Source organism: Cavia porcellus, unplaced genomic scaffold, assembly GCF_034190915.1.
Source record: "Cavia porcellus strain 051 isolate PalLab524CR breed Dunkin Hartley unplaced genomic scaffold, mCavPor4.1 scaffold_1, whole genome shotgun sequence".
Taxonomy (NCBI): Eukaryota; Metazoa; Chordata; class Mammalia; order Rodentia; family Caviidae; genus Cavia; species Cavia porcellus.
Window position 1 is genome coordinate 28,265,328 of NW_026947484.1, and position 24,589 is coordinate 28,289,916.

Below are 24,589 nucleotides of genomic sequence, written 5' to 3' on the forward strand. Positions count from 1 at the left end.
TTCTTTTACTTGCAGTTGAAGGTATCTTAACTTATGTAAGTTTCTCTCAGTTAAAATAACCAACAAACAAAAATAGAATCTTGACTCTGTGATCCACTGTATTCTAGTATAATCTTTCTTCTCTTATAGGCCAAACTACTTGAAAGAATATCCATCATCTGTTTCTCACTTTCTCATCTACCAGCTACTTCTGTCTGTATTTTGTACCATACTTTTTTCAGGGTCATCAAAGATGCCTTAAAAGATCTTGTATATTTTATTTTAATTGCTCTCTCTGTGGTGTTTACCTTTTATCTTTCTTGTTCTGCTTTACAGGATCTTTTTTCTCTGCTTATTTCAGAAGTACCAGTCCTCAGAATAGGTATAATTATAATTTTATTGGTTTAGAATATAAATAGTTCAAGGTCATGTGCTTAGTAAGTGATGCAGCCAGAGTTTGAACATAGTCTAAAGCCTCTAGAATTTATCTGTAGGAATATCTTCTGATTTTTTGCTGTCCTTGGACAGTCTAGTCCTAAAGCCAAGATACTTATGTTCAGTTTAAATGTTTCTCCCGGGTTGTATGTGCATCCATCATCACTGCCTAGTGGATGGTTCTATTTGACTATTTCATATGTCCTTCAAAGTCATAAGGCGTAGATGAGAACTCATCATTGTGTCATTCACATGGAATTCTTCCTCCTTTGTCTGTGACAGACCAGTTATTGGACTACCATCCATCCAGCTGTTCAGCCCAGAATCCTAAGTGTCATTCTTGCCTCGTCCTTTTTCCTCTCTTACTGCTCATTCTCATCATGTCCTGGGGCCGGTGATGTAGTTCAGTGGCATAAGTACCTACCTTGCAAGCATGTGGTCATGAGTTCAAACCCCAGTACCAAAAAACAAAAACAAACAAAAACAAAAAACCCCCCAAAACAAACAAAAAAAAAAAAAAAAAAAAACCCACCAAAACTAAAACAAACAAAAAGCTCACCTTACTCATCGTGTCCCATTTTCCCATATCTGCTGCTGTCTGTCCTCCAAGGTAGACTTCCTCTTTTGCTCCCTGAGAAAGTTAAAAGACTCCATACTCCATCCCTATTGTAACCTGAGCTAATTACTGTAATCCTTCCAAAGTGCACATACTGTCACGTTACTTTCTTGATTTAGACTCTTTAGTGGAATATTCCCATTGTTATATTCTAGACAGAAGTTTACAGTCTAATTTATGCTAATGAAGCCTTTCTTGATCAGCATATGGTACCTTTTTCTGCTTTGTTCCATCTGTCCTAAACAGTCTAATGTTACTGAATTCATTTTGTTCTCATTTGCCTCTCATGGGTGTCCAGCCGTTTGACTTGCCTAGGCACATGGGTGAAGAGGAATATTTTGGGCCATACATAGACTATGTAATATAGTAAATGTGTGTTGACATAACAAAGTTTCTTTTTTTGTTTGCAGTACTGGGGATCAAACCATGACCTTGTGCTTGCTAGGCTGGCACTTATGTCACTGAGCTAAATCCCCAGCCCTCTTTTTTGTTTTTATCGGTACCAGGGATAGAACTCATGACCGCACACTTGCAAGGCAGGCGTTTATGCCGCTGAGCTAAATACCCAGCCCCTCAAAGTTTCCTTTTAAAATATATTGTATTATGACAACAATTAAAAGGGGCAGGTGCATAGTGGCATAGCAGGGCAGGGGTGGAGAGAATGCCTGGGTGGTGCGTTTTGGAGCTAGTATTATTGGGCAAAAGGAAAATTATATTGTAACAGGTTGCTCCATTCAGATATGTCAGAGGGTAGCACATTGAAAGACCCCAAGCAGCACAAACTAGTTTTGGCACTGTGGGTACCCAGTCAGCCACCAGTTGGACACCTGCCTGGTCTTTACTCCTGCTTTTCCCATTGCTGAATTCCTATCTTCCTAGCTCCATCCATCTCATCCTTCGTGCCTCAGCCGAGATGTTAGCTCGTCTGTGATAATCCGTCACCACACTAAGCGCTCTTGCATGCTGCCGGTGCCTTGGAAAGGGCCTCATGCTTTCTTGTTTCAGGGCCTTTGCGTGTTCTTGCTGTTTGCTCTGCTTTTTGCTTCCTCCATACTTGCATCCTGTTGCTATTCATTCCAGTCAATCTTCCCTCATCATAGCACAGACATTCTTCTCCTTCATTGTGGAATTTGTAACAATTCTGTTACATTCTTATGTTTTAGAAATTTAAGACTTTGAGTCATTTTTAAAGTTTGTTTTCTTTTTTCCTTAATCTAAGCTTTTAAAAGCAAAACAAAACAACCTAAACCTGTTTTTTGGCTTTGTGCTTCTCCAAGCAGGTTGACATTGCCTAACTTGAGAATCAGTTGTGTGCCAAAAGTCAGCTTGTGCTGTTTGTTAAAAGAAAAGGTTTTCAGCTTTCAGCTCCAGCCACTGAACTTGACAAATTCTGACATCTCTTGTCTTGGCTGCCTCTTACTTCTTTTTCTGTTTCCATGGAAATGGACATCAGATCACAGAAACATGGTAAGATACTGGTGGCTAATTGCTATTGCAGATTTTTGAATTCTCTTTTGGAGTGATTATTTAGTGACTCTATCCCACTATGTAGAAGTGGTTAGTTAGCCAAAGCTTCTCAGGCAGTTTCTAGGCTCAAGCTTAGATGATATTTTCCAAGTCATTAGCTGGTAGCCTAAAATGTATTCCTTATTTCATCTTTTTGGATGTATATTTTTTAATTTGAAAACTGATTTTATCAGGAGTGTATACGAGATCTCAATCCAGGAGACTTGGCCACAGTTTTATATTTGCTGCTACCTCACTAGTTAATCTTGGTCAATTTTGTAATATTTGTTGAATGATCCAATTGCTGCTACTTAGCCCTGGGCTTGCTTATCTGTGATCCAGAGAAAGACTACCACTCTGCCAATGTGTTTTACTAGACAACATAAAAATAAGATGTATAGCCAGTTTTAGCTAAGGGAATAAACCAGATCTCTAGACATCTAAAATGGGAAAATACTTTTAATCTCAGCCTTTTATTTTTTCTTGCACTAACAGTTGGAATAAAGCTTGTCATATTGCTAGAAATGTTAATATAATATTACCTTCTAATATATGCATGTTTTCCTAAAACAAGTATACCCCTATCCTATAACAAACTACAGTGATTAAAATTACAAATGAGAAAATTTTCTGTTTTCTATTTAGAATTCTATTCTATTTTCTGTTTTCTATCATAGATAAGCATATATATATATATATATATATATATATATATATGCTTATCTATGATAGGTCAGTGTTTCTTTCTTTCTAAATCTAAATTTAGAACCAGGATAGCTAAATTTTGCTAAGCACAAGAAGGGACTGATGTGTACGTATAAAAAAAGATTAGTGTTTCTGAGCCGCTTCTTCAGCATGTAGCATCTGCTGTATATCAAATGAACCTGAATAATTGAAATTGAATATAAACAGAGTAAATCTCTTTTTTGGATGACTACACAGAATGCAGTATAGGCTTAGACCACATTCCTACTTGTAGTTGCAAGTATACAGATACAAGCAATAGATGTTGTTATGGCTTATATCTAGATTTCCCTCAAAGCCTCATGCTGTCATAGGTGAGGATTTTCAGAGGTGGCTGGATCTGGAGTATGTGGTGCTGGGATCAGGAGAGTGTGATTACTAAATTAGTCACTGATTGGTTTGATATAGTTCTGGGTGGAGTTAAGGGTGATATAGAAGGTACAGACAGAGGGTTGTCACTTGTCACTTGCTGCTTGATGCCTTCTGCCCGACTTGCTTTGCCTCCCTCAAGACCGTCCCGTTCACACTTTGCCCTGTGGTAGAGAATCACTTTGGCTAGGGAACTAGGGTAGCAGTTGGAAGTGAGCTTTATTCTACTCTATGCCACCACCCCAGGGCTCTATGTCTTATCCCTTGTGGGTTTCAGTGGTGTCCCTGGACAACTCATCTTATGTCTTAAGTCGCTTTCTTCATCACTGGGATACAGTAACTGACATCCAAAATTTAAAGAAGGAGAAGTTTATTTCAGGTCGTATTTCTGTTTGTAGTTAGTTGGCTTCAAGGCAGGGCAGCATGGCAGAGGGGCACCCAGGAAATAGAGTGAGTGAAGAGGTGAGATGAAGTAGAAATCACCTTCTAGGGTACACGTCTAAGGACGCACCTCTTCTGATCAGATCAACATCCTAAAAGCAAGCCAGCTATAAGACCTACTTAATCTAATCACCTGACAAACCCCTCATCTCTGAGTGTATGAAGCTTTTGAGGGACATCTAGGTATAAATCCTACCATCTTGAAATGCAGCTGTTTATTTGTTTTCTGGTTCTTCTTTAGGGGAGTACTGGATACCCCTATTTGACCACCTTGCCAGTTGACTGACTATCTGTTGAGTACCTACAAAGTCCTAAATACCATGCTAGGGTTGAAGACGTAGTAAAGAAACAAAGACCTCTTGTGGATCATACACTTTGATGGGAGAGATAGAAAAAAAAATAAAGTGATAGAGTACTGATTAGTGATCAATGCTGCAGAAGGAAAAGCAAGATAAATCAGTAGAGAACAATCCAAGAAGGCTTATCACAGAATGATCAGAGAAGGAGATGAGGTTTATGTACCTATATGAGTCAAAGGAAAAGGAATGAGCCATTTAAGTATTTTGCTGACCACTCAAAGTGGAAGAGCAAGTACAAAGATCCCAAGTGAGGAAGGAAGGGGGCTAGATCATCTAGCATCTTGCAAGCTATGATGAAGATTTTGAGTTTTATTCCAAATGTGATAAGACTTTTAGAGGTGTTGAGCAACAGAGTGACATGGTCAGATTTTTGTTTTAAAAGGATTACTTTGGTGGCTCATGTAGAGGGAATTGAACTGGGTAAGGAAGAGGTGAGAAAAATGGAAGTAAGATACCAATTAAAAACTTGTTAGAAGACTTCAACAATCTTATTAGATAAGCTCTATTATTTTCTCCATTTTTATTTTAGAGTACAGAGGCATAAAGAGTTCAATGGATTATTTAGTGTGCTACAAATTCAGTCTATTTTTAAAAAAATTCTTACTCTTCTTGTGTCTGGCTCCCAAAATTTTAAGAATTTTGGGTTAGCATATCATTCCAATACATCATAGGTAAATTTCAAATGAATGCTGTCTTTCTTAAATCAGTTGGTTTTTTTTTAATAGACAGCAATTTGTAAAAGCATATGTTACATAGAATTTGTTAAACAGAATTAGTGTACCAGCATGGAGAGTTGTGCAGGTAGAATTAACATATTCTTGTTAAAGAACACTTGATATTAGGCTGCTTTTTTTTTTTATTAGAACAAGGTTCTATATATGAGCATAAACTATTCTGAGCTTTAGCTTCCTTGTAAAATTGATTTATATCTATAGTGTAATATGAATACTTGAATTTAAAATATGGGATACTTGGAGTCCTCAAGCTTGACCCTTGAAGGAAGCCCTGTGGACTCTGGAGCCCTGTGGACCTGTGGTTGCTCTGGCATCCTAGAGCTGGTACCCTGGGGTGACTCCTCCCATGGCTCCAGGCCAAGTGTCCCATCATACTGGGTCCTAGCCCTGGCAGGATGCCCACTTCTTGTGTCTGGTGTCCTTACTGATGGGTTTCCTGGGCCAGGCTTGGACCTTGGAGGAAGTAGGAATAGAAGCAAATGAGATAGAAATGGGCTTGCAGGAAGCAGCTCAGGTTCCTCTGGCAGAGCCCCGTTTCCCCTGGGGCTGAAACCCTGACGAGGAGGCTGAAGACTGGGGAGTCTTTGAAGAGGATGGAGAAGTAGGCCTAGGCCTCTGCCTTGACCTGAAAGCCAGCAGTTCTCCTCCTGAAGCCTAGGGATTTTAACATGATAGTGATAAAGAGTACAGCTAGAAGAAAGGAAACAGTGTCCCCAGAGAGCAGGGAAAGGGAATTACAGATGGTCACTTTGCACCCCTGCTCTCCAACCTGATGACAAAAACCCTGCATAAGAGCCCCAGGAGAAGCTGTCAACAAAGAAGCTCCTATAGCCCTTACTTTCCTGGTAGCTCCAGGATCCAAGGATAACACTTGGGTGTATTGGCCAGGATACGAAGAGGAGATAGCCATGGATGAAAAAGGAATAGAGAATAAAGAACCCAGGAAGACTTCTCTCTGTCCCTATTGGTCAGGCTCCAGCCGCAGGCCTGGGGAGTATTGTTTAGGAGAGGCACTTTTTTCAAGAGGAGTGAGAAAAGTCCTGAGAAGCACCTGAGAAAGGAGAGGCTGCCCCAGACCCTTTCCTCAGTTCCCACCCAGTGGCCAGTTTGGGTCTGATGAGGATCAGCCTAGTGAGAACACAGACAAACAGGAAGAAGAGAGGGACGGTGCCTTAGAGGAGGCTGAAAACTCAGAGGAAAAGAGAAGGAGAAAGATGAAGACAGTGATTTGGTATCAGCTAAGGAAGAGGGAGAAGCTCCTCTACCCTGCTCCCTCCCAGCAACTTGCTGGGGGCCTGGGTGTATCCACCTGGAGAGGGAGAGTGAGACAGAGGAGAAAGATGAGTGGGAGGAGGTCCCAGACACAGGACAGTGATTTGCAAGCTGGAAGTGAGAAGATATTGACCAGGGCCTGAGTGCTTCCTTCAGGCCCGAATTCCCTGCTGAGGACTTGGACAGATCCATCTAGAGAGGGCACAAGGAAGAGGAAGTTAACTAAGGACTGGGAAGGAGCTGAGCGCCCTCTCCTTTATGGTGGCCATCAATGACCTTGAAGAGATGTCCCAGCTGTTTGGGCTACTCCTAAGCAGTCCCTCCAACAGCAGAGTAGGCTTAGGTTGTCAGAGACCCCCTACCAGGTTCTGAACACTGAGTCTCCCCTAAAGGCCAGACAGGTGTGTACCTCTAAGAAGGTCACTACCCATTTCCTGGCTGTGTGGACTGGATCTGTGTGGATAAGTGGCTACCAAGACCCTTAGGAGCAGCTTGCCCTGGATTGCTGCTGCTGCTGTGCCCACTGCATCGGCCTGGACCTGGAGGAGCTGGGCCCTGCCTTAGCTGTGCCTCAAGACTCCAAGCTTAGGATCATCTTGAGAGCCCACTCCCATCTCTAGCCCCCACACCTGCTTCTCCTCAAACCCCACCTTCCATCTTGGTCCCTTCCAGGGCCCCAGTCTAGGCCCTGCCCTTAAACTTGCTGTGGCCATACCTTTCCTCTCTCCCATCAGTGAGGCTCCACCTCCTTGCCTGAGTTCTTTGAGAGAGGTGACTAAGACCAAGTAGTTGTGATTATTTAACTAGTTTGTATTTTTTTATTAGTGTGTATTTGTGATACATGATGCCTTCATTTATCATGGGATCTATCTATTTATATAGCAATTTCATCCTTTTTACTTCCTATTTAGCTATTTTCAAAGTGTTGCTTTGTATCATGAATAATGCCTTTTGACATATAGCCAGAATACAAAAGAATTAAAATATGAAGTAAGCAGTACTTTAAGAAACATGCTTTAGCAAAAAGAGCATGAGTTTAGGTAAAGGATATATGGTTTTAAGAAAATTGTTATTGTTTCTGAACATATTATTGTCATGTCTCAACAGAAGATGGTATCTATTTCATAGGATTTCTGTGATTATTAATTATGGTCATGCATTAAAGTGTCAAGCATATTACTTTTTATACAGGAATTTGGAAATGATATATTATCATAAAAATCAGTATTGTAGGTTTGAGAAGAATCATTCAAGTAAAGTTATATAGCAGCTACTTATTAATAATCTAAATTCTTATAGACCTTTAGTATTTTCACTCATTTCCTTTTAGTCTTAAGGATCATATGTTATAAAGAGCTGTCTGAAGTACTTGTAGGATTATGTCAGCCTTTAGGAGACAAAATTCAGAGATATATAATAGCTGTCTTTAAATATGGAAAGCGCTGTCATGTGTAACAGGGATTGTGACTCAAGAGAGCAGAATTATGATTCAAAGTAAAGAGTGGAAAATTAATTTTGGTTCATTAAAATAAAGACATTTCCAAAAACAGAATAAATGCTGATCAGCAGATATGCATATACTGTACATAACAACTTCAGTTTTTTGGTATGTGCCGGGCATTGAGAGTTTTTATTTAGCTTGAACATTTCTTTAGCCTGGGATTCAGCGAAACTAAGCTACTTGGAGGCACAGACCTTAGCTGTTTTGGGAAACACAGATTTTCAATGTCTAGGATCGTGCCCTATACATCTGTTGAAAGCATGAATGAATCAGTCAGTTGTTTTTGGAGGTCATCTGCATGTTTCATTCCTGTTTACCATAAATTCAGTGCTGATTTTTGGTACTTTTTGTTTTCATTTGGGTTAACAGTAACAGAAACTTGGTTGGTTGTTGCTTGATAAGAAAACAAAGGAATCAGTGCAGTGTTTCTCAGTAATGTTCCTATTAACATTTTAGGCTGATATTGTTTTGGGGAGTTGTTGTATACATTGTTGGATTTTTTTTTTTTTTGCAACATCTTTGCAAAAAGATCTCCCCACCTATATCAGTTTTGATAATAAAATATATACCTAGACATTACCATATGCCCCTTTGGGGGCAAATTTGCTCTTGTTGAAATCACTACCCACTTCCCTGGATTGCTGCTCACTGGAACATACCCATACAATCAGACAAATCCAGTAATTAAGTTAAAAATAATAGTGTTACTTAAGAAAGTTCAGTTAAATTATTTAAAACAAACTCTGCACTAATATAATTTGTATGTTGAGGCATGCATATAACTTTATAATGAAAAAGTCTGTTATGCTCCTAGATTTTTACTTTGCTTTGAATATTTATTCAAGTATGTTCCCATTGTTCTTTCATGTTAGTGGAATCTTTATGCTGTTTTAGTCCCATGTTGCTTTGAAAATTATTATATGTTAAAGTACACATGGGGAGTGTTCAAAGCAGGGGGTGGTAGAAATAAACAGTGAATTGTAACTATCAAAGATGAAGATAGCATGAGATGTAATGGCAGAAAGAGTAGTAGCTGTAGATAGCTCTCTAAGGGATATAGAAACAGTTTTATTTTAAAAATTACATATATTTTAAATTGTATTTTGGTCTGAAACAAGAAGTTTGATCATTTCATGATAGATATGATTTCATAAGTAATTATAGTATATATTAGCCATATTGGAAGTCAGTCATGTTTTGGCCCTTCTAAGTTGGACTTGTTGACTCCCTCCCTAATATTTATGTTCATATTTGGTTAAGTCTAAATTAAAGCTTTAATAAATCATTGACTGCATTATATTTTAACTCAGTACATTTTCTTGTTGCATCACACTTTATAATAAACATATCACAGGGAACTATTCATAATCCTGATTTAATTATAAGCTAGGTGTTGCTTTGTTTTAATATATAGGAATTGCATACATATTGTGATAGTCATTTCTAAAATATAGTGGCTTTACCAGGCATTATTATAAAGCAGCATCTGTCAGCATTTTTGTTACAGACCTAAATTTATTTTTAAGGAGTTTCTGACTTGACTTGTTTCTAAATTGCTTTTGGCTGAAACCTAGTATAGAAATTGTCAGCTTAAATTCAAGTTTTGTTATATTATAGAAGGTAAAATTGAAGCTCATGTTTTCAGCTTCTTTATGTCACAGCATTTAAAACCCATTTAGTGGATTCAGATGCTTTAAACTTGGTATTATTTATTTCCCATTAACCCAATTGAGAAAATGGAAACTGACAGTCACTTAAATGGGCTTATTTCTTTTTGTGTGGTAAATAGTAAAGATTTTGATGGACTTACTTGTAAAGTATTTGTCAAGTAGTTGCATTATGCTTTTTGTTAGAATCACATTATAACATGAACGTATCCATATAAAGTCTATAAGTAAGTAGATCCAGGTTTACTGTGAACATAGAAATTTGCAAAAGTACCAGCCATCATGTGATTCTGGAGATATGGCTGTGGTTGTATTTTTCTAGTGGTCAGTAGTTGGCATTAGTTTCCTTCATCCTTTCTTGAGTGGTATTACTGTTGTTACTTTGCAGTCCTAACCTACTCATTTGCTACTTCTTCCTCTTTTTAAGAGACGCTGCTACTAGTGAGCACTTCTAGTGTATTAATTTAAAATTACTTTTAAAGTCATTTGAAAACCAAAGTTATTGCTCAATACCTGAATTTGAACCTGAGATTTTTGGACTCCTCTTCTGAAAGTAAACTTCTACATAAAATGAACTTTATAACTGTAGAATTTCATACACAATTAAAATTTTGAAATTATGAAAGCATTTAAGGAACAGAGCATCATTCAATTATTTGCAGGTATGTACATCTTATCCCCATGTGAAGAATATGTGATATGTAATAAAGAACAAACCTTACCATCTTGTGTAAGATAGAAGGCAGTTACATGCAAGTAATAGACATAGAGTGAAGAATGCCTGTTTATTTATTTTGTATTTCAAAGGCTTGCCCATTTATAAATGATGCACAACACTAAAAATCTACATTTAAGTGTACAGGTTTTGTAAATGTCAAACATATTACTTTAGTTATACCTAAATTCTGGCTGTTTCCACATGAATGAAATCTTTTTGCATATGTTTTAATTCGTAATTGTTATTCTTTAAGAGTATGATTTTTGTGTGTATTTCTTGTACTTGGCCACATTAACAGTGTTGTTTTATATCACTTTTCCTTGGTTTCCTTGATCTATGTCTTTTCTTTTGCACAGTTTATACCTTTGTTTTACTTTTGTTATAGCATTGTCTGGCATTATTAGTTGAATTTTGAATAGTGACAGTGATAGTTGATATCCTTGTCTCATCTATAATATTGATGGCAGTGTTTTTCCTCTTTCATTATTAAGTATGGTGTTTGCTGTAGGTTATAGTAAATCCTTTTAGCAAGTTGAAGATATTTCCTTCAACTGCCAGTTCACAGAGATTTAATTCTTTAGAACAAACATGATTATGCTCTATAATGACAGGTTAGGTAATTTGGATCTAACCTATGAAGGACAACTAAAGAAACTAGACAAAATAACAGAGTCTTAAAGTATCTGGAAGATGAGCCCATAGGAATAAACCTGTTCTCGCAAAGCCACTTGGTTTTTAAAATTTTTTTAGTTTTTAAAATTTATTTATTTATTTATTTTTGAGCCACTTGTTTTAAGGATGTTGTTGAACATAGCTTACCAGATTTGAAGTTGAGTTCTGCATATTCTCCACAGGAAGACTCTGCATCTTAACTCTTGAGTTGGAACCACAAAGGGTAGTTAACATAGCCCTTTCCAAGAACTATCAGCACAATTTTTCATTATTGCTGGATCAGGGAATCTTAAATCTACTTAAAATAGTATTGGATTGGTAGCTCTTCCAAAATCTAGCAGAAACAAGTGGAAGTTCTCCATGCAAGGGGATGTCATCATCTAGTATATAAGTTGTCCAAAATACAAACTAAGACCATCACCATAGAAAGACATAAGGTACCTTGAATAACAAATAGCAAAGGCAGCAGACAATAGAAATAGATTCAGTGAAGATGGACTATTGAAATTGTTAGATATACTTTCCTGGCAGGGGAGATAACAGACTGCAAACAACTTAAGCTTACTATATTCCAAGACATAAAACCAAGAATGAAAATTCATTAAGGAGCTGTAAACTAGAAAAGTTACCTAAATTTGCAAAAGAGCCAGATAATTTAAAAACTGAAAATATATATCATTTAAAGCTTAATCATTAGTTGTTTGGGGGGGGGGCTGGTTTGTTTTGTGGTGATAGGTATCAAACCCGTGGCCTTGAGCATAGTAGGCAAGCACCCTACCACTAAGCTACATGCCCTAGTCATTAGATTTTATATCACATAACATGGAAATGTGGAATAGTTAAAAACTGGAAAATCCAAAGAGGGTCAGGGACATAGATATTCAATGTAAAGAACTAAATATCCAGTTTGAATTCCAGGTTCCATCTTTAGCTTATATAATATATTTGACTTAGATAGCTTTTGGGATTTATCATTTTTTTTTTTGAAATGGATCCTGCTTTGTTAATGTGATTTTTACTTAGCTCCATCTAAAGACTGTTCACATTTTCTGCTGTAATTTTCTCTTCTTTTATTCAGTCATTCAATAAAAATGTTTAGTAAGTATCTAATATTTGCTGTACCCTATGTTAGATGCCAGGCATGGACACAAAGAGCAGTTTGCTCAGGAGAAACTCGAAGACTGCTGTCAAATCGGCAGTTTGTAGCTAGGTAGCAGAAAGGCTGAATTCCTGGAAAGGTCTAGTGTTTTGAAAGCCCGGAGTCAAATAGTTGGCCCTTTGACAGTTATGTATGATTGTGAATTATGTTCAGGAATAACACTGTGTTTTCTAGCTTCTTCAGAAAATAACCTCACTAGAAGATATCTGTAATGTTATCCTAAGTGAAAAATGTAGTATAAGCTGGGACTGGAATTCGGAATTCACTTTGACTCTTCAGATTTTAAGGTTTGTTTTTGTTTTTGTTTTTTTGCTTTTTCTTTGAAAAGAAAGCTGGAAGACCCAGCTTCTATCTCTGTGCTACAAATACTGACCTTACTGTTCTTCCTTATTCCTTTGTAGTTATAACAGATATCAGGTATGTCATTTATTGTATTTGAGATCCACTTACAAAGACAGACAGACAGACAGAGAAAGCAGCAACTTCATTATACACTCTTAGAGCTCTGTTGTGTTTAAAAATGTGAATTAAAGTATATTCAGAATTCTAAAAAAATCAGGAATGAAGCTTAAATTTTTGCTAATTCCTTCTTTTGTTACAGTAGTAATTTTAAAACATGTTAAAACTTAATTGCTTAATTTAATGAGCTATATTAGTTGGATTTTTTGGTGCATACCTAGTGTTACATTTCCAAGATGTATTCTGTGAATATACTCTTGATTCTGTATACCAGTTTTAATATTTAGGATTACACTGGCTCTTTCTCTCTCTGTCTCTGTCTCTGTCTCTGTCTCTGTCTCTGTCTCTGTCTCTGTCTTTATCTCCCTCTTGATCTCTTTCCCAGTCTCTCTGTCTCTGCCTCTGTCTGTCTCTGTGTCAGTCTCTGCATCAATCTCTGTCCCTGTTAGTCTCTCTCTCCTTCTCTTCTCTCACCTCTTCTCTCTGTCTGCATTCCTCTATTTGTCTCTGACTCACTGTCTTTTTGTCTCTCTCCTCCCATCACCCCATTTAGAATCTCCAAATTGGAAGAATTTATTCTTAAAACTGTCAGAGCCAAACGACTTCAAGGGTGGATTGGTTTTTGATTATTTTTCAATTTCTTGTTTTTGTTTTTTCGAGACAGTCTCTTGCTATGTAGTTCAGACTGGCCTTGAACTCACTGTGTAGCCTAAACTGCCCTCCAGCTCATGGCAATTCTCCTGCTTCAGCCTCCTTAGTGCTGGGACTACAGGCCCATGCCACCACACTCTGCTCTTTCTTGTGGTTTTTGTTCATGTTTTCTTTTTCTCCCTGTGACACTTTTGTTAGTTTGTTTTCTTTTTCTTTTTTTTTTTTATGTACATCCTTCAATAAATAAATGTTAGTTTGTTTTCTTAAGAAGTGATTCATTTTACCAGTTTGGTAAATTGTAGTTAAAAATTTTTGCTTATATGATACTGTATTTAGTATTCTCATAATATCAAAACTTTCATAGCTGTTAAATTCATTTTCTTAGTCTTATTTTTTTCCTTAGCCTTGTCAGGATATTCTTTTTATTATTTTCTGAGAAAAATATTGGTTTTATTGACTGATTTTATAGGTTATTTTGTTTTATTGAAGTACAGTATAACTTACATAGAATAAAATGGAGAATAAATAAACATTTTTAGGAATTGTTACAGTGTACACTCTCTTGTAACCAGTATCTAAAACAAGATAAAGAATAAGAACATCTCCATTACAAAAGAAAGGTCTCTTTGACCTCTTCTAGTCAATTCTCATCCCTGTCTCCTGGGACCATAATTTTTTTTTAGCACCTATGTAGTACATACTATTTGCATTTCTTATATGGAACTGGGCATGTACGTAACACATCTTAATTTCATGTTTCATACCTTTTGCCTCCCCCTTCTTTCTCTTCTCCATCTCTTGATCTCTTTCCCATTTGAGAAAGCTCCATCTCCCTACTTTCTATTTTGTTTTACTCTTTATTTATAATTTAGGTTTTTCCTTTAAGAGAAACCATACAATCTTTAAGCTTGTATGTATGGTTTATTTCACTTAACACGGTCTCAAGGTACATCCATTTCCTACAGAGGACTCAAGTTTTTCTTTATGGGAAAGTAGTCCTTCACTGTTTGTAAATAGCACATTTTCTTATAACTTTCTGAATTGTCATAGAGTAGTTTTACTTTTGAGATTTACCCGTGGTTTGTGTACTGTTAAGTTTGTTCTTTTTAGTTGCTGAATATCATTTCATCTTATAAATATGCCATAATTGTGTATCTACTCTCCAGTGGATGGATGATTTGGGTTGTTTATATTTTGGGCAGCTTTTATGAATATAAATATTACTGTACACATTTCTGTACAAGTCCTTTTGTGGACATATATTTTTTATTTCTTTGAATAAATTTCTAGGAATGGTATTGTTGAGTTAGTATTTATATGTTTACTTTATAAGAAGCTACTGAAGTATTCTCCAAAGTGAGCCATTTTACACTGCCACCAGCCTTGTGTAATAATTCCATCTATCTACATTTTACCAGAGTGAGTGTATTCCTTTTTAGTACAATCATTTTAGTGGTAGTATGCTGGTATTTTATTATTTTTAGTTTTTATTTTTCTCATGAGCACTGGAGATGAGCACTTTGTTTTTAGCTATTTGAATACCTTTTTTATGATGAGTAAATCTTTTGCGCATTTTTAAGTTAGTTTTTGAAATTTTTACTTTGTAGAAGTTCCTTGTAGTCTATATATAAGTCCGTTTATATATTCTGAGTATGATTCCTTTATGTTCTCTCATTTTCTCTCTTGCTTTCTGTCTGTATGTATGTATAAAGGGGAGAAAAAGATTTTTTTCTATCATATTTTTGTAATAGTTTACTGTTGTACTGGTTTACACTAGATATTCCCTGAAAACCTCATGTGCTCAGAGGTAGGACTCTGGGGAGGTGACTGGGTCAGGGGAGTATGGCACTCATCCATGGCTTGGTCCACTGCTGAGTTTATCTCCCTCGATCTCTCTTTCCTGGTGCCATGCCATGGGCTGTTTCTCCTCTGCCATGCCTCTCTGCCATGATGCCTTGCGTTGGAGTCAGCTGACTATGGAAAGAAACTTCTATAAGTTGTGAACCAAAATAAATCTCTCCTTCCTTAAATTTCTGTTAGCAAGTATTTGTCTCAGCAGCAAGCAAAGTAAGATAACTAAGATGGTGCCAAAGGTGAAGAAGGAAGCTCCTGCCCCTCTCAAAGCTGAAGCCAGAGCAAAAGCTTTGAAGGCCAAGAAGGCTGTGCTTCAGCCTTTCAAATAATATGGTCTTTCAAAGCATCCACAGCCACAAACAGAAGAAGATCCGCAATTCACCCACCTTCCGCCATCCCCAGACACTGCGGTTCTGGAGGCAGTCCAGATACCCTCGGAAGAGCGCCCAGGAGAAACAAACTTGACCACGATGCCATCATCAAGTTCCCCCTGACCACGGAGTCAGCTAGGAAGAAGATGGAGGACAGCAACACACTCGTGTTCACTGTGGATGTCAAGGCCACAAGCACCAGATCAAACAGGCTGTGAAGAAGCTCTACGACATCGACATGGCCAAGGTCAACACCCAAATCAGGCCTGATGGAGAGAAAAAGGTGTAGGTTCCACCGGCTCCTGATTATGATGCTTTGGGTGTTGCCAACAAAATTGGGATCATGTGAACTGAGTCCAGCTGGCTAATTCCAAATACACATTTTTTTGTTCATTAAAAAAAAAGTAAGATAGTTGTTAAGGTTTATTGTAATTGTTTTCTAGGTTTTTACTTGAATCCTCTATTGAGTTATAAATAAGTCTGTTAATGTCACTCTGAGTTTTGCCTTGGCTAGCTCCCCTACCCCTAGGCTAGGGTTAGGGTGGGTAGGGAATCAGGGACTGGTACATGTTAAGCATATGCTTTATCACTGAACACCTCAGGGTAGTCCAGCCCTGACTACCTCCTTTTAAATATAGTCATGTATCATTTAATATAGAATATGTTCTGAGAAATGCATCAGATGATTTTATTGTTGTGTGAACAGCATACAATGTACTTACACAGACAAATAATATGGCTGACTCCATAGGCCATGTGTGATACACATTTGTGTTGCTTATTGCTTGTAGGGCCATGATGAATGAAGCAACTCAAGAATCAGTCAGATGCAAGAGAAAATAATGCAATCAAGAGACAGTAAACTTGGGATGTGTAGGGCTGCTGCTGGCATCATGACACACTGTTTAATAGTGAACATTAAAGGAAAATATAGAGGAAGTGTACTGTAAAATAATGATTAAAAAGTATACTTTAGTATATATAAGCCAATAATATTTATTATCTTTACCAATATTATGTACTTTATGCAACTATATATGGTATACTTCTGTATGCCTGACAACACAGTACTTTTTTTATATCAGCGTCATTGTAAACACACGAGTAATACATTACACTATGACTTTCAGATGACTACGGTGTCACCTGGTGATAAAAGCTTTTCAGCTCCAAAATAATATTATCAGAGAGCTGTATAATAAAAGATAAGAAACATTGTGGTAGAAATAACATCTAACATCACAGATAATGTTCCAGTTATGGTTCTGCAGAGAATCAGAGTTTCTGCTAGCTGTGCTTGTGCAAATTCTGTATACAATAGTCTTTGGAGAACTGACCTTTGACTTCCATACTCTAGCCAGGAGGACAATTCAGGATGATCAGTGAAATAAAATTTTATAGAATTCTAAGTCCAGAGTTTTTCAACTTTATAATTTTGGACTAGATAGACCTTTGTTAGGAGAGAGAGAGGGCTGTCATATACTAGAAGATATTTAATAATATCTCTGGTTTTCATCCTATAGATGTTCATGGCTCCTAACAATGCAATGTGTTGAGACACTGGTAAATATCCTGGGGTAGAAGTGAGGTCAAAATAGTACATAATAGACAATACTCCTCTAGGTTAAGTTCTTTTTGTCATTTCTGTAGGGCTAATAGATTTCCATGTAACTATATACACTGTTAAATGGCTTTTTCTTTTTTTTCTATTTTAAAAAGCAAAACATGAAAGATAGAAATGATACAGAATTTCAAAAAATAGCAGGAAATTAACACATTAATATATTGCATATTATTATCTTAAAAATAGTTGTTCGGGTTATAAGATTTAGGCACAAAAAATGATCAAACAAACAATGAAAGCATAAACTTCTGTATTAACTAACCGATTAGTATTATAGCTACCTTGTATATATATATATATAATCTTTTCCCTTCTTCCTTTTCTCCTTTCTCCTACCTCAGCTGTTCTTTCCCTTTCAGCATTTCCTTTCCCTTTCATTATCACAAATCTATTATAAATTTCAGATCTTATTACTTTGTTTTTTTTACACTAAGGAGACAATGTGATATTTACAAGTGTGAGTTTGATTTATTTCACTTATGAGTATGATCTCAAGTTGCTTCCGTTTACTGAAGATTATCCTTCTTTATAGTGGAGTAACATTCCATTGCATAAAAATACCACATTTTTTATCCATTCTGTGGTTGATGGGCATTTGGGTTGTCTTCAAGACCCAGCTATTACAAATTGTACTGCTATAAATCTGGGTGCACATATATCGCTGTAGCATGATGTAACAAGAGCTAGCTGTATAACTACCTTAACTATCTTGTGTATATGTATATTTTTCCCTTTACCCATTCTTCCTTTCCCCCATCATAGTTTGTCCCTTCTCTTGTACAGTTTCTTCCCAAGTCATAGTATCTATTGTACACTTTTATTTTAAAGAGAAGAGTGAAAAAACAGAAAAATCAAGATGCAAACAAACCTCCAACAATAAAACAACAACAACAACTATATAGATTTTCAAAACAAGGTGATAGTAACTTAACAAAAGTTGTTCTACTGCATATTATTTATAGTACACAGATACACTAGTTTCTTTTGGATATGCCTAGAAGTGGGATTTCTGGATTTTTGGCTTATGCATGTTTATAAATTGTCCAGTAGCTTTCCAAAATGATTGAACACTTTAATCCCCAAACATTAATATATGAGAGTTGTAGTTATCAGTGTTTGGTATGTCTTGCTCTTTGCAATTCTGGTGGGTGTGTTTTGTTAATTTGTTATGCTTTAAAAATATATTTCCTTATTGAATAATGTTCTTGGCTCTTTGGTGAAGTACTTGTTTATATTTTTGTCCCAATACTGAATCCATGTTTGTTTTTCTTTTTCTTACTGATTTATAGGAGTTCAATATATATTTTGGATGTGATCTCCTTTGTCAGATGTATTGTGAATATCTCAATCTGTGGTTGAATTTTCACTTCCTTAATGGTGTCTTTTGATATAGAAATTATTTTTGAGTAAGCCCTGTTTATAATTTTTTTCCTCCAAATTTATGTGTATTATTTAAGAAATCTTTCTTTTACCTCTGCACAATGTTTTCTTCCAGAAGCTTAATTATTCTAGCTTTTGCAACTAGGACTGTGATCACTGTCAAATTAATTTTTGATAAGGGTGAAATAAATATCAAGGTGGATTATATTTCCCATATGTGTAGCTGGTTGTTCTAACACTTAATCGCAGTGGTCTCTTGATTGTAAGTCAACTGACCATATATGTGATCACCACCCTAGCCTTTGGCAACCATCTTTCTAAGCATCTTACTTATACATCTTTGTATTCAGTACTGTAATGATTAAATAATTCTGTTCAGACTAGTTGTACTTACTGATTGAATTTCTTCTTTATTCCCTTACAGAACTGTATAGACAGTTTGAAACCATAATCCCTCATCTGTGACTTTTTAAGTTTAATTTTTTGAGAATACTCTTCATTTTTATGTTCATTTTTATTTGCAAGTATAATTTTTCTTAAGTAAAAGTAAGGGCTCAGTGATAGCTTTTTATAAACTTTGCATGATTGCTTTTATATTTAGATATTTGAGAACTTTTAAGCTTTTTATTTTTTTTAATAACCAACTTTTAAAATAGCTATTATCATTTCTTATATCATAACTTGCACATCTGTATTTAATATGTTTACTTTCACTAACGTTACTTGGACATGTTTTACTTTCAGGTTATATCACAAAAGCAGTGGATGCTCTGGAAATTACTCAGCAAAGAAAGTAATTGGAAAGTCAAGCTATTTGAAGGGCAATGATGCTATTACATAGGTTTTATTAGAATTCTCTTCACCAGAGGCTGCAATCTTACCAAACTGTGATCAGTGATTTTTTTGTCATGCCATTTTGCCTTTTTACAGAATAAACTTTGGAAGCCCAAATCTCAGATACATGTAATTGGGGGTCCCTTGGCAGCTCCTGTTCTTCCCACCGTTTTTATTTTATTTTATACTCTATTATTTTGTATACATCTAGGTACTTTGAAGAATAGACTTAAATATTATCTCTATACATTGTTTTACACTCAAAAGACAGTGATAATCTAGATAGCCCAAGGCAAGAATGTGTCATTTAATGTTTGAAAAGAAGAATTAATTTCAAATTTCAATACACAACAGAGTCTTCTGGCATCTCTGGTAGTAATTAAAGCACTTCTTAGTTGATTAGAAATGAAAAAGCTTTTCCCCATCTGAAGGGATACTTCTAAAATGAACTAAGCTTTCTGATTTTTCTGTTTTACTAGAGTTCTAATAATTTGTTTATTCATTTATTTTGGTCTTTTTGAGACAGGGTCTCACTATGTAGTTCAGGCTGTCCTTGAGTTCACTTTGTAGCCCAGGCTGGTCTTGACCTCACAGCAATCCTCTTCACTCAGTCTCCTAAGTGTTGGGATTACAGGTGTACCACAATACCCGGCTATTTAGATATTCTTAAAATTACATTTTTATTGAATAAGTATAGCCATTCCCTGTTTCATAAAGTAAGCTTTCAAGGAAAAAAATGAGGGACAAATAAGTTATATATTTTATTTATAGTCACTAAAATTTTTATAGGTTAGGCATAGAGTATTTCTATTATATATGGAACTGATCTGTTAATAAGAATGGGTATACACAGGCAGATTTTTTGAAAGTAATAAGTTGATCAGTAAATTAGGTTGGAGAACGAGATTGTGAGGTTATATGTTTGTGTAAATATGAATTGATTTTAATAGATTTTATTTCTTTAGAGAAGTTTTAGATTCACATCAAAATGGAATATAGACATGGAGTGCCCATTACTCACCCATATGAGTACCTCTGTTCCTCCCTCTGTGAGTACACCCTCCAAGGTGGTGCATTTGTAGCCATTAAACCTTCACTGACACAGCATCATCTCCCAAAGTTGAGAGTTTACTTTTTGTTTGTTTTTGCTTGGTTTTTTCAAGACAGGGTCTTGCTATATAGTTCAGGCTGGTCTTAAATTATGTAGCCCAGGTTGGTTTTGAACTCACAGCAGTCCTTCTGCATCAGTCTCCCTAGTGCTGGAATTACAGACATGCATCACCACACCTGGTTAGAGTTTGTTCTTTTTGAGGGGTGGGTACTGGGAATCAAACTCAGGACCTTTCACTTGCCAGGTGGGCATTTGTGCTGCTGAGCTACGTCTCTGGCTCCAGAGCTTAATCTTAATGTTGTATATTTTACGGGTTTAGACAAATGTATCTCCCATTATAATATCATATAGAATAACTTACTGTCCCAATTTTTTTGTACTAGGAATTGAACTCATGACCTCACGCTTGCCAGGCAGGAGCTATATCCCTGGCGAATCCCAATGTCTTTGTTTCCTGCCTGTTTATCTTTCTTTCTTCCTTGGCTTGTGGAAATCTTGATCTTTTTTTACAGTTTCCATAGTTTGACCTTTTTCCAAAATTTTATAATTGGAATCATTTAGTATATAGCTTTCTCAGATTGCTTTTTTTTTTTTTTTATACTCGGAAATAGGCATGTAAGTCTTCTTGTGGCTTTTAAAGACTTGATATCTTATTTTCTTTTTAGTGCTAATATTCTGTTATCTGGGTATACCAAACTTAAATTTTTATATTCACTTACTGAAGGATATCTTGGCTACTTCCAAGTTTTGGCACTGGTGAATACCCATGTACCAGGCTTTGGTGAACATTAAGGTTTTTGCTTCTGTATGTAAATACTGGGGGAGTGGTGGGGCAGTGGGTCAGTGGGTGGACAATTGTTGGCTCATTTTGGTAAGAATATATTTAGTTTAGCTTAGTTTTATTTTTTGAAAGATTTTTATTTTATGTTTAGTTTTGTAAGAAACTGCCAAACTGACAAAAAAAAAAAAAATGCACTTAGGGGCTGGGGATTTAGCTCAGCAGCATAAGCCTCTGCCTTGCAAGCAGGCAGTTGTGAGTTCAATCCCCAGTACCGATAAAAAGGAAAAAAGACAAAAAAAAAAAAAAAAAAAGAAACTGCCAAACTGTCTTCATAAGTAGTTGTATCATTTTTCATTCTCATCAGCAAGGAATAAACATTTTTGTTGTTTTACACATCCTCACTCACATTTGGAGTTTACCAATGGTTTTGATTTGTACCATTCTAATAAGGGTTTATAGGTTAACATTCTAATAACCTTTTACAGGTTAAATATCCTTTATCTGGAATGTTTAGGCCTAGAAGTGGTTCAAATTTCAGTTTTTTGGATTTTTGAATATTTGCATAGACTTATTGGTTGAGCATTTTTAATCCAAAACTTTTTGTATCCCCTTTCTCAGAAATTTTTAGGAGCTCAGACGTAGCTCATTAGTATAGCATTTCCCTAGTATGGGTAAAAATCTTGGTTTAATCCATAGGAACACACACGTGCCACATATACACACACATGTAACACATATACAGAGAGTTTGGACCTTCAGATTAGGGCTACTCAATTTGTAATAATGAAATAATCTTAGTTCCTCCCTCCCACCCGTTGTGTGTTTGCTGCCGTTCATTTCACTTTTACATGACATGTTTACATATATGACTACCTGATGAGCACACTTTTGCTGTTATTTTGAACAGTGTTAACTGTTAGATCAGTTAAGACTCAGGAAACTACAAGTTTCTATTTCACTTTCATGTATTTCTTCTCAGATGTTCTTCTCTTTGTATAAATCCATATTTCTCACCTGTATCATTTTTTCTGTCTTTTAAGAACTTGTTAATTTTCTTGCAAGGCAGGTTTATTGGCAAAAATTTCTCTTGATTTTTATTTTCCTGAGACATCTTCACATTTGAAGGATAATTCTATAAAGTGCAAAATTCTAGGTTGATTTTTTTCTGTCAACACTTTAAATATTTTACTTACTCTCTTCTTGCTTTGTAAGAGTTGTAAGAAATCAGACATAATGCTTACATTTGTTTCCCTATAGCTAGCATGTTTCTCTTTATTTCTTCTATGATGTTTCCTTTGCTTTGATTTTCCACAGTTTGAATATGACATATCTGCAAGTGAGACTTTGTGTTGTTGTTAATCGTTTTCCACTTGTAGTTGGTATTCTGAGCTTCTTCGGTTTGGTGTGACATATTAATTGGGTGAAATGCTCAATCATTATTGCTTCATTTTTTTTTATTCCTTTCCTTTTTTCCTTCTGATATTCCTGTTACATGTACATTACACCTTTTGTGGTAGTCTCACAAGTCTTGGATATTCTAGTTTTCCCCTAGTCGTTTTTCTCTTTGCTTTTCAGTTTTGTAAGTATCTGTTTGGATATCCTCAAGCTCAGAGATTCTTTTCTCAGCAGTTTCTAGTCTGTGAATCTGTCATGTCATTTAAGACTATTCTCCAATTTTATTACAATATTTTTGTTCTTCAGCATCTTTTTGATTTTTTCCTAGAATTTCCATCCCTCTGCTTAACTTCCTATTTGTTCAGCATGTAGTCTACTTTATTCATTATAGCCCTTAGAATATTAATCATATTTTTAAAAAAACTTTCTGATACGAAAATTTCAACCTCTTTGCCGTATCTGAGGCTAGTTCAAATGCTTGCCCTGACTTTGCAGTGTATTTTTTTTTGCCTCTTAAGTATACATTGTACTTTTTTTCTTGGTAGGCAGACATGCTTTATTATGCAAAAGGACTGCAGTAAATAGAACTTTAAAAATGTGTTGGTAATGCTGGGCTTGGTGGTGCATGTTCTGTAATCCCAGCACTCAGGCAGCTGAGGCAGGAGGATCATTGCAAGTTCTGAGATCAGCTTGCCTTACAAAGTGAGCTCAAAGCCAGCCCAAACTGCATAATGAGACTGTGTCAAAAGACCAAAAACAAACAAACAAACAAACTAAAGTGTTGGTGAGATGTGGATGAAGAGGAAGCATTTTATTATTTCATGAATAGATTTCAGTCCGTTAATGAGTCTTTGCATCTGGAATATGATATTGACAAATGTTTCTCAGACCCCTACCTACCACTTAGACCCCTACCTACCTCCAGCTGGGATGGAATGTCTAGAGGAAGCTGGATTGGGTGTTTCTCTTTTCTTGGGTATGTTAAGCTTTGATCTAAACCTGGCAGATTAGACTCTAGCAACAATAGTTTATTTAGAAGGGTAGAGTATTATGGTGTGTTTCATAATGGCTACTTTTCCTCTTCTGCTGCCAGAAGCATTCTTTTGAGGTATTCAATATGAGAACCTGGGTGAGCTCCTGGAGGTAAAACTCACAAGTGCAAGACCCTCCTGTGACTGCAGCCCCCTGGGCTTCTGACTATAAGAATTGTCCACATGGAGTCTCAAGCAACTTGTCAGTCACGATTTAGGCTTTCCTACTCCTGCCTGTGTTCCCAGAAGGGTTTCTCTACAGATAAATTGTGGTTCTTTGAATCTGCCTCTCTGCCTTGCCAAAGCTGGGATAACAGTTTGGCGTATTTTCTTCGTGCTTTTGTTGATCTGAGAAGAGTTGTTGATTTTTCAGTTTGTTTAGCTCTTTATTTGTTAACAGAGTAGCAGTTTATGAACTCCTTCCATGCCAGACTAGAAAGTAGAAGTCTCCAAGGTGATTCTAAATATTTCATCTCTTTGTAAAAGAAAGTTAAGGCAACCTAAAATAAAACATGAAGCCTTCTCCTCGCCTTAAAAAAAGCTAAAACAGAGGATGAACTTGAACAAATATAGAGAAAAGGGATAGGAAAACCATATCAAAAATTTAAGACAATAGATGTAACACTATGAAATCTCAAGCTCCAGAGATTATTAAAAACAGAGATACTGTTAGAATTAGCTTATTCTTCTCCGACACTGTGGAACCCATTTTCTCTAACCATTATGCACACACACACACACACACACACACAAACTCTCAGAGCTCATGCTGTAAGAATAGCATCTTCTTACCTTTGTCTTTTCTATTACTTATTCAGATATATGCCAAACTTTCAAACGTGTAGGAATCACTTGAGATTCTTGCTAGAGTTTAGATTCTGATTCATTAGGCCTCTGGGAGGGTCTTAGCTTCTATATTCTTAATA

At 36.2% G+C, this 24,589-nt stretch overlaps 2 protein-coding genes and 1 pseudogene across 4 annotated transcripts in view; all 3 read left to right on the plus strand.

Moving 5' to 3' along the window:
- Nubpl (NUBP iron-sulfur cluster assembly factor, mitochondrial) overlaps positions 1-24,589 on the plus strand; it is a 239,322-nt gene that overhangs the window by 113,768 nt on the left and 100,965 nt on the right. The gene's annotated exons all lie outside the window — the stretch shown is intronic.
- Positions 4,073-12,646, plus strand: LOC134474881 (protein phosphatase 1 regulatory subunit 15A-like). The gene is made up of 3 exons (XM_063243920.1): positions 4,073-4,111; positions 5,578-5,731; positions 6,741-12,646. The coding sequence occupies exons 1-3, from the start codon at positions 4,073-4,075 to the stop codon at positions 6,938-6,940; spliced, it is 393 nt and encodes a 130-aa protein (XP_063099990.1). The 3' UTR covers positions 6,941-12,646.
- LOC100715208 (large ribosomal subunit protein uL23-like) lies at positions 13,199-15,856 on the plus strand (annotated as a pseudogene).